Source organism: Rhynchophorus ferrugineus, unplaced genomic scaffold (genome assembly GCF_030347505.1).
Source record: "Rhynchophorus ferrugineus isolate W39M unplaced genomic scaffold, kcgeb_rfMv2 rfM7, whole genome shotgun sequence".
Classification (NCBI taxonomy): Eukaryota; Metazoa; Arthropoda; class Insecta; order Coleoptera; family Curculionidae; genus Rhynchophorus; species Rhynchophorus ferrugineus.
In genome coordinates, this window is record NW_027472586.1 from 18,921,068 (window position 1) to 18,938,723 (window position 17,656).

At 36.1% G+C, this 17,656-nt stretch overlaps 1 protein-coding gene and 1 long non-coding RNA gene across 2 annotated transcripts in view; one reads left to right on the forward strand and one right to left on the reverse strand.

Annotated features, from left to right (window-relative positions):
• The window catches only part of LOC143199680 (uncharacterized), a 769,697-nt gene that overhangs the window by 701,060 nt on the left and 50,981 nt on the right, over positions 1-17,656 (forward strand). The gene's annotated exons all lie outside the window — the stretch shown is intronic.
• On the reverse strand, positions 1,261-5,299 carry LOC143199883 (uncharacterized). Its single transcript, XM_076410002.1, has 3 exons — positions 5,219-5,299; positions 4,536-4,838; positions 1,261-1,332 (listed from the first exon to the last, which is right to left on the reverse strand). The coding sequence occupies exons 2-3, from the start codon at positions 4,803-4,805 to the stop codon at positions 1,261-1,263; spliced, it is 342 nt and encodes a 113-aa protein (XP_076266117.1). The 5' UTR covers positions 4,806-4,838; positions 5,219-5,299.

Sequence of the window (17,656 nt, forward strand, 5' to 3'; positions counted from 1 at the left end):
ATGAATATTCCGCTTCAGCGTTGATGTAGATGGCTCTGAAAGTTTTTTGAAAGGAGAGTTTAAGCTGGGGTATTGTACTATAAGTTTTGCAGTTCATTGACTTCAAACTTTTTTATTCTTCGAAACTGTTCTCTCTCAAGGCTATCAAAACCACCACTTTTCAATCGTTAAAACCAAAACCAGCAATTAGAATATAACGGAATAGCATCACCTTAAGTTTCTAAATGTTTTGCGGACTTCGACTGCAGATTTCTTTAAATCAAACGAGCATAGTAATGATTGTCGAAAATGCAATTGAGCTTCTGATTGCAATTCTTTAACAGTTGTTTATATTGATACTTCTAATTTTCACCAGTGGATATCAATAATCAAAATACATGCAAGTACCTAATATATTAGTTCTACTAATCTTGAGACGTCTGAATCAGATACTCACACATTTTTTTATATGTGTGGGTAAACAATTATATATTTGTTTAATACAAAATAGTTGGGATTAAGATATGAGTATTAATTATTTACTAATGGATATGAATAAAAATTGATAATTTTACATTTTCATATTATTAGTCTTCTAGATATAAAGAATAAATAGTAATAATTTGCTTTAATATTGTTTTAGTTTTCAAAATATACAAAAAAAACTATCGTTGCAACAATTTTATATATAAATAAAAACTAGTTGTTTTTTTTTCTACTAATTCATAATTAAGTCCAGGTAAAAACGTGTGGTTCTCACCCCTCAACGACCGCCGTAGACGAGGGTATTGGCATTCGTATGAATTATGTAGATCGGAAAGAAAAGCGTATAAGGGGGTAGATGAAGGCATTCACCTGTATCGGGGTACAGTATGGGAACTTCCGACTGTTAGAGTCACACGCTGGCACACTTAGCCACACGTACCAGCTCTTTACGAATCGTACTTGGATCATTGTTCCATTATGGACCATCGATTTGAGATTTCAATCGTCTCAAAGAATTTTTTAGTAGTTTAGGGGGTAAGATATGACCATCTGGTCATTATTTCTTGGGACGTTTTATATCCAATCCCGTTATGATTCAAGCTGGTTTGCTTTGCAGATAATATATATTATTTTTATAGCTTAAAGGGCAGCTGTGTAAATATTTATATATTATTATGTAAATATATATATATATATATATATATATATATGATGTCAGACGAAGATGTAAGAACTCTTTCCTGCATAAATTGTGAGATAGGAAAAGACGGAGATAATTGCATGGAGAGCGTTTTTTTATATGTGCTTATTTTTTCCATCGGTAGTATAAGTGAGGCGGAGATGTACATATTCCTTCATGTACAAACGCTAAAAAAGAAAAGGAAAAAAACAATTACTGAATACTGTTAAGATGCAATTAATATTTAATTTTAAACGAAATAGAATTACTTTTATATTTGAATGTTTACAAAAAAGTGTCAGACAGAATCATGTTTTGACCTGTCCTCTGATTATTCACCAATAATAGTAACACTTTTTTCAAAAATTGCCATCAAAGATAAACCCCCTTCTTTGTGCAATAATCAAACTAACTGGTCCTCATTTAGAGAAATCTTAGACCGAAACATCTCTATAAACTTACCGTTACAAACTGATTTTGACATAGAAAAGGCAGCAATAAACATTACAAAAAATATACAGGAGGCAGCATACTCTGCGACTCCTAACAATGAAACATTTCCAAGAAAAAATACACATATATCATGTACAATACTGAAAAAGATAGCAGAAAAAAGAAAGTTAATGAAATGAACTAATTCAACTGAAAGAACTAATTCAAAATGAACAAAACCAAGGCATTCAAGAATACCTAGAGAATTTGACACCAACTGAGGCTACAGACTATTCGTTGTGGAAAGCAACAAGAAAGCTTAAGAAACCCCAGCAGCATAACCCACCTATTAAAACAAGCGAAAATAGTTGGGCTAGAAGCAATAAAGTGAAGGCCGACATTTTCTCAAAACACTTAAAAAATGTTTTTAAACCTTTCCAGTCTCAGCTACATAAAGGTTAAACAAACAATAATGAGAGAAATTAATATTAAAAAAGCTCCTGGTTATGACTTAATTACTGGTAAAATTTTAAAACAACTATCAGAAAAGGGTATGAAACTACTAACATTTATATTTAATGCTATGCTACGAATTAATTACTTCCCTAGCATCTGGAAAGTAGCTAAAATACTAATGATTCTTAAACCAGGAAAAATACCAGAAGATGTGACCCCCAACCGGCCTATTAGTTTATTACCGATAATCTCGAAAGTTTTCGAGAAACTGTACATCAAAAAGCTAAACTATATAATAGAAAAAAGAAAAATTATTCCAGAACATCAGTTTGGGTTTCGCAATAAGAATGGGACTATAGAAGTGCATAGACTTGTAAACAAAATAAAAACTGACCTAAATACCAAAAGATATTGTTCGGCTGCTTTTCTAGATGTATCTGAGGCTTTTGACAAAGTATGGCATACTGGCTTGCAGGTTAAACTAAAGAAACTTCCCCCTCATACGGATTATCAGTTACTAAAATTGTATCTCACTGATAGACATTTTATTGTAAATCAAGGCGATGAACATACCGAATTAAATCCCATATATTCAGGAGTTCCGCAAGGTAGTGTACTGGGTCCAGTACTCTATCTTCTGTATACGGCCGATTTTCCCACCACAAAAAAATAACTACTGTGGTAACATACGCAGACGACACATCAATATTGGCATCCCATGAAGATCCGGTCACAGCATCAATATACATTTTTTTTTTTTTTTGTTCTGGCCTAAAAACCAGGCGGTGGAATGCATGACGCATACCTGGTCGCGGAGACTTGCCCTGGAGTGACAAGTTGGACCGGGTTATGTGGGACTGCCTCTGGGCTTACCAATACACTAAACCGAAACCGCCTCACAGTTGACCCCTGTGGATCACTACTGCTACTGCATTAAATTTGGGGATATGGCACCCGCTGATCGGGCAGCCGTTATTGGGCACGAGAGCCCGGCGATTCTATTGATTCGCGAACCTGAGTTAACACACAACTGGGTACTGTTGTATGGGGGCAAAAGTTATGACTGTAGCGACGGATGAGGTCGTTTCAGCCTGGAAAAGGGGGAGAGCTTAGCGGTGACGCGGTGCTAAGCTCCCAGCATGTCGACCAGCTCGCGAACAAGCGCGTTTTCAGAAGAACTTGAGCTGAGTTGTTGTTTGTGGAATGATTGAGATATGAAGTGCTTGATTTCTGGAGTTTCAGTTTCCCTATGGATTTGATTATTTCTGACAAACCATGGAGCGTTTAATATTCTCCTGAGGAGCTTATTTTGGAAAACTTGAAGCCGTTTGACCTGGTTGGGTGTAACAAACTTGAAGTAGACATTAGATCCGTAGAGGAGTACGGACCGAATTAACATCTTGTAAAATAAGCATTTGATGGAGATGGGAAGCCTGCTAGAAGGGCAGATCAGAGGAGATAGCAGGTTTGCTATCCCCGAACCTTTTTGGATTGCTTTCTGGATTTGGGAATGCCAACCGAACCGCCGGTCGAAGTGAAGACCTAGGTACGTGACGTTATCCAGCCATGGAATTATTGCGGTGTCGATCTTAAGTTGCGAGACGCGCAGTGCGTAACGCTTCTTGTGGAAAATGATGGCCTGGGTTTTCAGGGGGTTGATTTGCAACCTCCAGAATTTGAACCACTTGACCGCATGATCGAGCTGCTTCTGTAAACGCTCATGAATTGTAACTTCGAACCTGGCGGCCGTGAAGAAAGCAGTGTCGTCAGCGTAAAAGGCGACGTCAATATGCTCTTTTCTCGGCATATCTGAAATAAAGAGATTAAATAAGGCTGGGGCCAGCGGGGAACCTTGAGGTACGCCAGCATCGATTTGTTTACGACTGGAAAGTGACGCCCTGATCTTGACCTGGAAAGATCTGTCCGAGAGATAGGACTTGATGAGAGCGGTTAGGTCTTCTGGGAGGCCTAGCCGCACGCACTTTGCGAACAATCCGTCGTGCCAGACCTTGTCGAAGGCTTTGGTTAGGTCCAGAAGAACTGCTCCAAGCTTTTTACGTTGGTCAAGAGCATGATGGATGTGTGCAGCCAGACGGGAAGCTTGATGGACGGATGAGTGGTGAGCGCGAAAGCCGAATTGTTCATCTGGAATGATGTTGTTTTCCTTTGTGAAAGAGTTGAGAGCGTAGAGTATTGCCCTCTCGGCAAGCTTCGAAATGGCGCTGAGAAGGCTGATAGGCCTGTAATCAGATGGAGATGATTTTGCTCCTTTCTTGGGTATAACCGCTATATGTGCGTGTTTCCAAGACGCCGGGAAGTGTTGCAGTCTCATGATGGAGTTAATAATGTTTGCCAGTTCTGCGAGTTGCTTATGCGGGAGCTTTTTTAACTGGGTAATCGATATTCCATCGAAACCTGGAGATTTTTTGGCTTGAAGTTTGCCGATCATAGTCTGTAGAGACTTTGGAGATACAAAATGGTTGAGAAGAAAGGCGGGGGTTACTGGTCTTTTGACGGAGTTGGATTCGTTGATGACAGTGTCAATGTCTTTAGTTTTAGTGTTCTGTGCTGGTGGGAGGCATTTCATTTGAGCTTCGTAGGTCTCTGCAAGGAGCTCGACTTTTTCTTGGTCAGTGACTGCAAAATTTCCTGTAACCGCTGACTTCAGGGGAGGGATGACATTGTGCGTCTTCCCCACGAGGCATTTGGAGACACGCCAGAAGGAAGGGGGGCCATCCAGCCTTTGGTCCGCGAGAAATGAGTTCCATTTCATTGCTCGCCAAGTCGAGACGGCCGCCCTTACCCTCTTGCATGCTCTGTTCGCCTCCCTTTTGTCTGCAGCATCAAGGGTGAATCGAGCTAATCTGCATAAACCGTTTTTGATGCGAATTTCACGTTTAAGAGAAGCGGGAAGATTGTTTTTCCACGGCTGGGGTTGTGATGAAATTTTGACTGTGGAAGATTCGTGAGCAGACTGAATATCGCGAGTTAGCTTGAGTACGGCTTCCTCAGATGTTCTGGTGTGTTAATTTTCGGAATTGGATCGGATTTCAGGAGAAGAGATTGGTAGTTTTTCCAGTCGGTTTTTTTCCTGAATCTTGTTAGTGGGACTTGAGTGGTGGCGCAGTTTCCGAGTTTGAGAAGGATCGGACGATGATCAGAGTCTAGTTCGTCAAGGACTCGAACTTCGGAATCGCGATTTACGTCTTGAAGAATAAAGAAATCAAGGATTCTTGCTGCGCCTTGAGAGACTGTACTAGGGTGATGGGTGGGTTCATCTGGCAAGGCAAGACCGTAGCCCAGATCTGCACTTAGAGCTACGATGGCGTTACCTGCGGGATTCGCTCTGGAACACCCCCAGGTGGGGTGGTGGGCGTTGAAGTCGCCACCTATTATTTTCGGAAATTTTCCTTCGACGAGTGATCGGTATTCGGCATAGTTGAATGCAGAAGATTTCCTGTACAGGGATGTAATCACGAAGGGACGTTCTTGGATATCGATTTTAATGGAGGTTGTTTCGAGGTTGTTTACTGATAACGATGGAAGGAGCTCGTGTTTGACTCCTTTTCTGACGAGAATGGCGGTTCCACCGCCTCGACCCGGAGTTCTATCGTTTCTGTAGACAAAAAAGTGTTCGAAAGAGAGACGATGCGAAGGTTTCAGGAAAGTTTCCTGGATGAGCACGATGTCGACGTCATAGAATGTTATGACGTCCTCCAATTCCGCTTGCTTTCCGCGTAAGCTATTTGCATTCCATGTCATCAGTATAAGAGATTTCGGAACAGCCATTTCGAAGAGTTAAAGGCTGCTGAAAGTTATAGAGACAGGTAAGTGTTGCCGCTTAGGCGGCGACATTTGGAAAAAGACGAGCAAGTTGGTGAGCCAGGGCGATCACTTGTAGGAAAGCCTGCGGGTCAGTAAACGCCTGCATTGTGGAGTTAAGGTCCGGTGTATTGGTTGGAGCAGGAGTTTGAGTTGGAGCAGGCTGGGTAGCGCTGGCTAATTTTTGGGCTAGCTTTCTGCCACCTTGGTTACTCCATGCAGAACCTTGTGGAGGTCTGGTTTCGGTCGGAATTTTTGGTTTTCTTGGAGCAGGACGGCAGGTGCAACCGCTGAAGTTTGCGGTATGAGTTTCACCGCAGTTGCTGCACTTTGGAGGTGCTTCTGGGATTTTGGTACAGGATCTAGTGTCGTGATGCCCGGCACATTTGACGCACCGTGGGGGGGCTCGGCAATATGAGCTGGAGTGCCCGAAAAGCTGGCAGTTGAAGCACTGCACTGGCTGGCCGTTTCCTCTCTGGACCTCGACCTTCACTGTGATGACGCCGAGTTTGGTCATATATATGATCTGTCGCTCTTCGCGAGGGACAACTACCTGAACAATTGGTAGTTCTGTCCCGGATTTTAATTTCCATCTTTGCACAAATTTGGGATGGAAGCCTTGATCAAAGAGAAGTTCACGTACTTCGTCAATGCAGAGTGATTCTGGGATGTTTTTTATTATTACCCGGAATGCTCTCTCCTCCGGATGACAGAAGGAATGGTAAGGGTAATTCCTTTCCTCGAGCAGGGTAGTAAGTTTACGGTAATTGTCGCTTGTGGCGACGAATAAGAAAATGCCGTCCTTTTTATTTCGGGTTATAATGTCTATTGATTGTGCCTTAGTAATTCTAATGAGCTCCATGAACCTCTTCTTATCACGGAGCACTATAGGCGGAATTTTTTCCTTTGGGGGACTTTGAGAAACAGTCGCCGAAACGGTTGGCACTGTTTTTGCTGTGGAGGTTAAGACTTGTTTAGTGACCTGGCTACTTACCTGCGCAGGCTGGTCTTGGGTTGGTCTTGTGGTAACTTGTTTCGGTACTGGCTGTGGGGCCGTCTTGGTGGTCGGCTTGTTTTGCACTGGTCTGGTGGCAAATTTTGTAATCGAAGGCTGTACGTTAGCCTTGGCTTTCGATTGGGTAGATTTAGTGGCTGGCTTGGCTACCGGATTGGGTTGTGATTTGGGAGCCTGTTTTCCCTTGTTGCCGGCCTTCGGCAGCTGGCTTTCCTGAGGTGGAGTGACGGGCCCTCTTTTCCTTTTTCCCACCAAGGTGAAACCGTCTTCTGAGTCTTCAGTTTGGTCTAAGTGTTGTGTCGGTTTAGCTGGTGTCTGGGACTGAATTTCTATGGCAGCGGGAATCTTTACTTCCATGGCATCTCTTTGATGCTTCATGAATTGTGTTATCGTAGCTGTGAGAGTTTTTATTTCTTCCTTGAGCTCTTCGGAAGCCTTTTCGCTCTTTTCCAGCTTTTCCGTCTGTTTGTTCAGGGCGTCTGTTTGGGCTTTTGCGAACGTTTTAAGGTCAGCTATCTGCTTTCGCAGGTCTTCGTTCTGTTTTCTCAATTCCGTTATAAGCACTTCTCGGCTGTCTTCTGAAGATGGTCCATTTGAATTTGAAACACTGGGATTATGTTCAGGAGGCGACGTCGGCTCTGACGTACATGACGCCATTGCCTTTCTGTAAAAACGCCTTTTCGGCGCTTACAGACGCTTTTTTTCTTTTTTTTACGTAGGCACTGGTGAAACGTGATAACGGGTCGACCGTCTTAGGGAAAGTTTCGGGTAATTCTTGGAACCGCAGGTAGGTTCGGCGGACCGGACACGACCGTTCTCTTCGAGAGCTAGCACGGAACTGATCAATATACCTACAAACCCACCTGGATCAAATACAAGTATGGTTGAAGACATGGCGCATTAAAGTCAATGAAATGAAATCCCCCCATTTAACGTTTACCCTGCGTAGAAGTACATGTCTACCAGTGAATATCAATCATCGTCAACTCCCCCAAGCAGAGCAAGTTAAATATCTTGGTTTGTACTTAGATCGACGCCTAACCTGGAAGAAGCTCATACTCTATAAACGAAAACAACTTTGTCTGAAATTATATCAAATGTATTGGCTCATCGAGCACAAATCCAAGTTATCATTAGATAACAAGGTGTTGCTGTATGAGTCTATACTCAAGCCCATTTGGTCATATGGAATCCAACTATGGGGTACCGCTAGCAAATCTAATATATCCATCATTCAACGGTTCCAAAATAAAGTGTTGCCATTGTTGTTTTGCGTGCCTCCGTACTATATTTCAAATAAAGTGATACAATGCGATATTTCTCTAGAACCTATAACGAGTGTAATTCAACGTGTTTGTGTGAAGTACTTCGAAAGAGGATCGGTGCATCCCAATGTACTCGCTAATCAGCTAAATATGCGACGTGATAGTGAAGTGCGTAGACGAAAACGTTTAACACCACCTGATCTGATTACTGGACATATGTAGACTTTAGAATAAGCTTTACATAATATTTTATACAGAAGATTGCTTAATGAAATGATTTTCTACATGCCATGTAAATATGATATAGACATAAGAAATACTTATTGCCTATAGGGCAGATTGTGGAATCACAAAGAGTAAAAACCAAAAAAAAAATATTTGAATGTTCTGTGGATCTGTAAAAAGGAATGCAATTTTTCTATGGAATGGAATAATACCTCCTACACATGTATTATTGTATTTTAACATGTTAATTGCTATTTTCAAATAATAAAATAATATACTATAATAAATAGAGACAATACAATAGAATTTATACAAAACCTAAAAACAAATGATGTACAAAAACCATAAATACTAAATAAAAATTAAACATATACCTAATCATAGAAAAAAAAAACTATTTCATAACATAATTAAAAATGATCGCACAATTTATAATAAAGTTTTTTAATAAAGTTTTATAATAAAGCTTTTTTAAATAAAGTAAATGCTTTATTTATTATTGAACGGAAATATCTTTTAACAAAAATCGAAAGAGTAATCAAAATATTACCTATTATTTCCATAAAAACAGTCAAAAGTATTTTACTATTTATCATTCACAATTTTAATCTTTTTACCCTATTACATTTACAATCTTGAAAAATATTGTTCCAATATGCTGCTATTTTGATATACAATATATTGTTATTTACAAGCAAACTACCAAACAAATCATAAAACTTATATATTGCATATAAATCTATGTAAGTATAAATTGGGTACATTTTTGTCAAGGTCACGGCTAGGACGACAGAGCCAGAACAATAAAAATCAGTCTATTTAAACTAGTAGAAACAAAAAGAGTAACTAAAAGTACACGACTGAAACACTGGACAGTAAATAGTAATAAAATCAGTCGGACCGAAAATAGCGACTGAAAACAGTCGATAGTCGATTTCAGTCGATAATCGATTTCAGTTGATAGTTCCCAACACTTATCTATATATAGCATTAGATTTAATATTATATTTCTAAAGGCTTCATTATATTTTATTAGCTTACAAGTTTGTTTTAAACGCAGTTATGTTGTTCCCATACTACTGTTTTAATTAATATGCTTTTTACATTGTTAGTTTTAGATATTTTAGAGCTTTAACGAGATTGTTTAACAATATTGTTGAAGGCAGTTGCCCAGTTTGCAACAAGTATTTGTTATGATAATTAATATACAAGGGAAAGACAAAATAATATAAATACGATATAATATACTATATCTTATTGCACGCTGCCAACGCAGCTTCCGTGTAAATAATTCGATGGGTATGTATTGCTCAATTTACGCTCAATGTATTTTGCAGCGAAATATAAATGACAGCAGAACCCAAAACTCACTTGAGTAATATTGTTTCGACAAAAAACAACTGCGAAATCCCTTCACTAACCAGATCCAATGGCGTTAAAAGTTTTAGTCTACGCACTTTATCACTTTATTAGAGACAGTACAGAACATCAACAATATCACGCAATACTTTATTTTTGAATCGTTGAATGATTGCTATATTCGATTTGCTAGCAGTACCCTATAGGTGGATCCCACATGACCAGTATGGATTCGTACAGGAATAGCTCGTTATCTAATAATAACCTGAATTCGAGTCCAATAGGCCAATAAATTTAATATATACTGTGTAGTTTAAGCTCAAGTTGTTTTCGTTTTGCAAGTATGGGCTTATTTCAAGTTAAGCGTCGGTTTAGAAGCATGCCAAGATATTTATTATCCTCTATATGGGGAAGTTTAACATAAATTTGAGTCCAATAGGCCAATAAATTTAATATATACTGTGTAGTTTAAGCCCAAGTTGCTTTCGTTTTGCAAGTATGGGTTTATTCCAAGTTAACCGTCGATCTAGAAGCATGCCAATATATTTATTATCCTCTATCTGGGGTAGATGACAATTATTGATATTCATTGGTTCACTGGGTATATTTTTCTACACATCCTAAAAGTTACATGGATAAATGTTGTATCGTTTGTTTTATAGGTTATATTTGGAGGTTATTTTCTGCTGTTATAAGATCTTCGTGTCATAGTCAGACTGTCGTGCAGCCTGAATGGTTGGTAAATTAGCTGTATGTAGTAGATACAACGTTGGACCCAGTACTTATCTATGTGTATCTGTAAGATTTTAATAACTGATAATTTATTTGCCTAATTTTAAATTTATATTATTCAATTATAAAATCTTAACAATAATTCTGTCAATGTAGAACTTCTAAGTTCTCTGGGCGAAAATTTCTATAAAATGTTTTTAATAAGCCTCTATTAAACTCAGCTAGCAAAGTTTTTCCTCGTGATTAATTTCGGTCGTTTTTTAAATCGCTTTTTTCGATTGCATTAGTTGTTGATAATAGAGAGTCGCTGAACTTAACATAACCGTCATTACATTGATTCGTTGTAGATTGACCGTTTTCGAAGCTTTGTGATTTTACTACAATCTTCTGCGAAGATTATTGTCGTAAGTGATGTACTTTTCCTCTCCATTGATAGAAAGGTAATATCAGACAACTAGACTCACCACTTTCACCAGACAACTGCACTGATTAAAAACCATAAAAATAATAAAATTCAATATATAAATATATATTAATAAATCATAATCAAGTCATCATAGCCAAAACTAATTATTTATTTAATTATGACATTGTTTTAGATAAATTAACATTTTTTATTATTCTATTATTAATCGTTTCAATGTATAGATTAATGATGCATAGTTTTATTAATAATTAGTTTTCATTAAAACTTACTTAATCAATCACATATGATTCTACTTTGTTTTAGTGATATCAGACTAGTATTTTACGTGACACATGCCAATTAATAATAATTAGCATAAATGTATATATTGTAAAATAAATATGACATGAACTTGATGAACTTATATATAGATTAAGTACAATGTCTATAATTTTCTCATATTTATTAAATTAGTTGTTGAAAAAATTAATATATATTTAATTTAATTAAATTTTATTTTAATTTTATTTTTTATTTAATTTTATTCCTCACATTTAGCCACTGACACTATTTTTGCCTTTAGGCTTCTGACAATTTTTACATCTCTTGACAAACAATTTTCATAGAATGTCAACAGTCATTGAAGAGTATTTTGCAGCCACCATTACTTCTGACTATAATTTGTTTGCATCAATTGTGTACAAAAAGTAATATCAGACAAGTAGACTCACCACATTCACCAGACAACTGCACTGTTTAAAAACCATAAAAATAATAAAATTCAATATATATATATATATATATATATATATATATATATATATATATATATATATATATATATATATATATATATATATATATATATATACATACATACGAATTTTATTATATAGATAAACGAATTCTTACGATTAGTTTGGTAGTTTAGGGTAGGTAAATATTACATTATAATATTAAATATTATCTTTTAGAGTCAGATTTCCTACCCCTAAGTTTGAATAGTGACCTACAAGATCGTACACCCCTATTTTAAATAATACGGAAGGTTTTGCGAAAAAGGTGCATGCGTCAAAGTGTGTCAGCGTGTGATCTTCACAATCAGAACCGTTAAACAATGAAAGGGACAACTTCCCCAGGTAAGATATGTTTAATCAAATAGTATTCCTTAGACCCTTTTAAGTTTTCTTTGGAAGGAGATATAACATGTTTCAATATAAAGTTCTGCCCTTTTATATTGAAATGAACAATTTGGATAAAGATTTTTTTCGAAGAAATTAGCAAATAGATCCTTCTACTTTTAAATCACATAAACATTAGATGCATGACTTTTTACTCAGACACGGAAGGAATTCGGAAGTGCTCAAGATCTCAGAACACTAAACTAGTGATAGGGATCTGATCCAACATCTTTCAGTATAATTGGCAGGGAGGCCCGGTAGTGATTTACTTAGTATGGCGGGCATCTATGTTAAATTGTTTAAACATATAATTCTGTTTCGAATTCCCGTAGTTTCATCAGTTGGTGCAGAAAGTTACAGCTAATAGCTGCACTTGTTCAGAAAAGGCTAGTTACTGAGCAAAACAGCAAACCTGGACTCTTGGACGTGGAATGGGAAATTTTCCTGCATATGCTTTATTCGCCAGACCTCCTTTACTATCCTTAGTCCTATCCTTTACGGTTAACATTCCAAAACGCTGGACGATGATCGATGACCATATGAGAGATAACGACCTCTACGATCCTTACGATAACAATTTCCTGAGAAATTACGCAAAATCATGGAGAATAATGGAAAATTTCCAAGACTAAGTTGGTTCTATATTTTTCATAATAAATACATTTGCTGGCTCACTATCTATGACAACTCATACAGTTTCAAAATATTCGTTAATAAGCCTTTTCTTATTACTTTTGAGGCAAAAATTCCTAGCCTAATTCGGAAATGATGTCTCTAATCGCTTTTGCTATATATGATGAGGCAATTTATATTGTATATATAACACATGGGCTGAAAAGTCCCGGGCCTAATACATATATGGCGCTAGTTTTTTTACATTCACCGCTTTTTCAGTTAGTACTAACCTTCCACTGAAAAGTTGAAAATTTCATGATATTCTACTCATAAGTTTGTGAGTTATTGTGTTACTGTCACTGTACTATTGTTATTTTAAAAACAATGGACCAAAAACAGTTTCTCTGTTATAAGAACTCCGCCCCATTATAAACAACATTAAAACTTTGGTTTGCCGACCTCAAACGTGTTTGTTTTATATTGCATGAGCATTTAACTATGAGAAAGATCTGTTGAACCTACGTGCCGCGTTTGCTCACTTTTGATCAAAAACAAGAACGTGTTGATGATTATGAGCAGTGTTTGGCCATGTTTAAACGTAACAAACCGGTTTTTTTGCGTCGATATATGACAATGGATGAAACATTAATCCACTACTTCAGTGTGGAATCAAATCATCATCTGAATGAACAGCAACTGGTCGCAGGCCTATATCCCCGGACTATTTACTACTTACTATGCCTTAATACATCTATTAATATTTACAATATTTTAAATACATGTGAAAGTTTTGATAAAAATGCTTTATCAAATAAACTGTTCTAGTTAACTGTTTAGTATGATATACTATATTGATTTATTTATTGTTTATAAATTTAATCATAACATTTATATTGTTTTAATATTGTCATTTAAATAATGCTGAAATATTATAATCTATAATGTTACTACATTATAATGCATATAAAAGCATTAAATAAATGCTGATTACTAACAGACTATTTTTGCATATATTTTTCATTTACATCTATTAAATAAATTTTTACTTATTTATATTAGAAGTCACTCCTCATTCACTACATTAACCACATATTACTCTTTTTTTCTTATTCTAAGATGACCAGCTAGAACCAAATGGTCTTTTGCTAATGTCTCTTGGGGTTCAGGGTAGTGATTTGTTTTGCGGGCGACAGAGACCCTGGGCTACGACTGGGATTGTCTTTCAACCGAGGTTTCTGGATGGGTGGGGACTTAATCAAGGTGTTGTCGTGTTCTAAAACGCCTATGGAGAACCTTACACTGAGCATATTCACGAAAGTCTACTTTTTCCCCTCGATAGTCAGTATTAGCGGTATTTAACTTCTTCCGAGGATGCTAAAAATTGGACCGCTTCTTAAATCGTCGTATGAAAAATCGAGGTATGAAAAAGAAGAAGAAGTATAAAAGAATTTGAAGAGTATATTGTTTAAAACCTTATATATTTATAATTTAATTGATTAACTTATTCTATTGTTCTCTATTTTATTATTTTACTGTTATTCTATATTATGCACATTATATATTATGTTACGTAAAGTAAAACAGTATTGTATAATCTATTTATTGAAGTGTTTTTAACACACTTTTTCATTGAAATTAGATTGATATTTTGGGGAAGTATGATAGGTATGTGAAGGTTTAACATCAAGACCTACGGATGTTCCCCAGTTATTTTAATTATATGCGTGCTGCATATTGGTTTTTATAGCTAATTTCTGTCCATATTGAAATAAGATTATTGATAAAATACATTGTTATCCTTTTAACTCTTTCTCGTAAGTTATTGATATTAGTGGGAAATTGGTTCATAGCTGTTGAAATCACAGAATTTTTTGAATAAATATATATTTGAATAATAAGAAGTATTTATTATCTCTGCCAATTTGATTTGTACGTGTTACATTTATTCTGGCGTTAATATTCAAATTTAACAGTGACTGAAATCAAGTGATAATAGAATTAATTAATTGTATTCAACATAGGAACTACTACACTATACAGTGTTGTGTTTCATGACGTAATATGATGAGTGATTTGTTTAAATTATAAGACTGTCGTATACATTCAAATAGAAATAAACCGGCAGTTATCGTTTGTGTAGTTTTGGTTTTTGTTATATTTTAAATTGCTCTTAACCAACTAAGGTTTGTCTGGACTGACCTGAAATGCACCTAACTCTTGTCCTTTGCAATGGGCCAACCAGCTGGCCAGTGACCATCTCAGAAATCATCTAGCCTTACCCAGCCTGATTACTGGAGTGTTTTACACTGAAGTTTAGAGACATTTATAGTGAAAATCACAAACATAAAGTATATCTATGCCTTGCGAAATAAAAGTTTTTAATATAGATATTTATTGGCTATATATCTTATTTTATTAACGTTAGATATCATTTTTAATTGTTTGATTTAATGGTGTAGAATATAAACATAATAAAATGTAGCAGGCATATCGAGGACCCATCATAATTGGGTTAATAGCTCAGAAATGTATAGAAGAGAAGCAAACCTTCTTTTTTATTTATATAAATATTTCTATAGACACAAAAAATGTTAGTAACATTTGTATTCAATTTCATACTTTCTAAAACTATTAAAATTCACATAAACCAAGTAAGCTTAAAAAATCTGTCACATATTAAATACTAGCATGTCTTGTTAATTCTTCATAGCTGATGATACTCAACACCATATTTCCGTAATACGTCATTAATTTTATGATCACAAAAGCGAGACAAGAAGATGACACCGAGGACTACTAACCCGACACTAATCCAATCCGAAGATCATAAAAAAATCATCCTATACCGTTAGATTCCCACCAGAGCATCGGAGAATCATCTCGACCTTGACCAAGCCAAAAACGACGATAAATAATATTTTTTTACGACCACGAAGGAACACGCCTTCGAGTGGAATCAACAGGTGCATGTTTTTGTTGCCCATTCAGGCCGAGGAAAGAGAAACCCCGAGTCGAGGGGGTGGATCTACATAAAAAAAACTAGATTTATGTCTACGTACGAACCGAATGGCTAGTGTTCGATTTCGTCTCGGGAATTTTCGGATTGATATTTTACCTGATTTGGTCGTTTTGATGCCCGATATATATTTTTATGTCAAAAAGATAACATCGATATTTGTGACGTTATGGATTTTATCTTGACGCAGAAGGGTTTGTCGAATAAGTTAAATCTTCGGTGTCCTTTTGAAACTGTATTATTGTTCATCCTTCACTGGTTTCGGTGACTTATCTGATGATTTATTTTGTGATAATGTTAATATTGTTCCACTTGGAGACACTTCTATAAATTATGTTTAAAATATAAAAAATGTTCCAACAGAAATAACGTTTTCTTTTTAATAAATTTATAGTATTTTTGGATGAACGAAAATTAAAAATTGTTTCTTGCTAGAGATTTTGTTCCCATCGTTCGAGCCAGAAATAAATCCAGTTTCGAAAAGATTTTACAATGATTTGATTCCGGTACACAAATTGTATTTGAGACTGATTTTGGTAGTTCATCACATTTTTACGCTTATATTTCAATGACTGGTGTTGATATTATATAAGATCCAAACATAGAAAGCAATAAAATGTGCATGGAATAATAATATTACCTACGCCAGTAACTAGGACAAATAAAGCCAGAAAAATTACCTTCACAATCTTCCAAAAATTTAAATACCAAATAAATCTCTTAATTTAAAAATTAATGTATTGCTCTTGTTCTGTTGTATTCTGCTTGCATCCGTACAAAGCAATAAGAGTGCCAAGTAAAGAAATCAGTAATTGAAGTTATATTATATTACTTAAGCTTAAGCTAGAGGACTACTTACAGACTATACAAGTTAGTATGGTTTGGTTCGCTTCAATCTTTCAATTTTCGCAATAATAGAATTATTTACAGTATTTTTAAATTAATTAATTAATTTTAAAGAACATAATTTTAAAATATAATTTTGCATTTTTCCTATTAGTTACAATTATTAAATATTTTTTAAAATTATAATGGTTTTTATTTATCTATCATGTCTGCAGGCCAATTGTTTTGTCTTTATCTTAATAAATTAACATTGATTTGCAGAAAAAATACAAAATGGTAAATGAGATTGCAGCGAGTTTACAAGCTCGCAAAGAAAGCGAGAAAGCAAAGAAAATCCTCTTTGATATTGATTGAATAGGGGCATCTAGGTTATCTATTTTATGGAGGACCTTCTTCTTTCGGCGTGATAAAGTATTGTAAATTATAAGACATAATATTAAGGTAGTAGAGTAAGAGGGTGTTTATAACAGGTCAATTGAAAAGTCCCCGGCTACCATAGTAAAACACATATTTTTGACATAATTTTTCTTTATTAACCATAATTCCCTTCAAGGGTGATACACTTTTGTAGTACGATTTGTCCTTTGCTTCAAAATAGGCCTCAGTTTCGACGATCACCTCTGCATTCGATGAAAAATTCTTCCCAGCGAGAATTATTTTGAGATCTGAAAACTAGAAATAGCCGCTGGGGGTTAGATCTGGAAAATATGATGGATTAGGAAGTAATTTGAAGCCCAATTCATGGATTTTATCATTGTTTTCCCTTACATGTGACACGGTGCATTGTCTTAATGAAGCAGCACTTCCTTTTTCTTCAAATGCGGCCGTTTTTCGGCGATTTCATCGTTCAAACGGTCCAATAACGCTACGTAATAGTCGCTTTCCTTTTTCAAGGTAGTCAATGAAAATTATTCCATGCGCATCCCAAAATACACACGCCTTAACCTTGCCTAACCTTGCATCGTGAGCTGTTCATTCGACAGTCGATTGGACTTCAGAGTGAAATGTTGAAGCCATGTTTCACCCATTGTCACATATCGACGCAAAAACTCGGGTTTATTATTATTGATCATCTTCCGACACAACGCCCAATCATCAACTCGTCGTTTGTTTTCGGTTAAAAGTGAGCTCGGGTGGCACCC

Coding starts and splice junctions, on each gene's coding strand:
- LOC143199883 (XM_076410002.1), bottom strand. CDS start 4,805: ATGAAATGGAACTCATTTCTCGCGGACCAAAGGCTGGATGGCCCCCCT. Junction 1,333..4,535: donor CCAACTCCGTCAAAAGACCA/GTAACCCCCGCC, acceptor TTTCTTTTTTAG/CGTTTGTACATGAAGGAATA.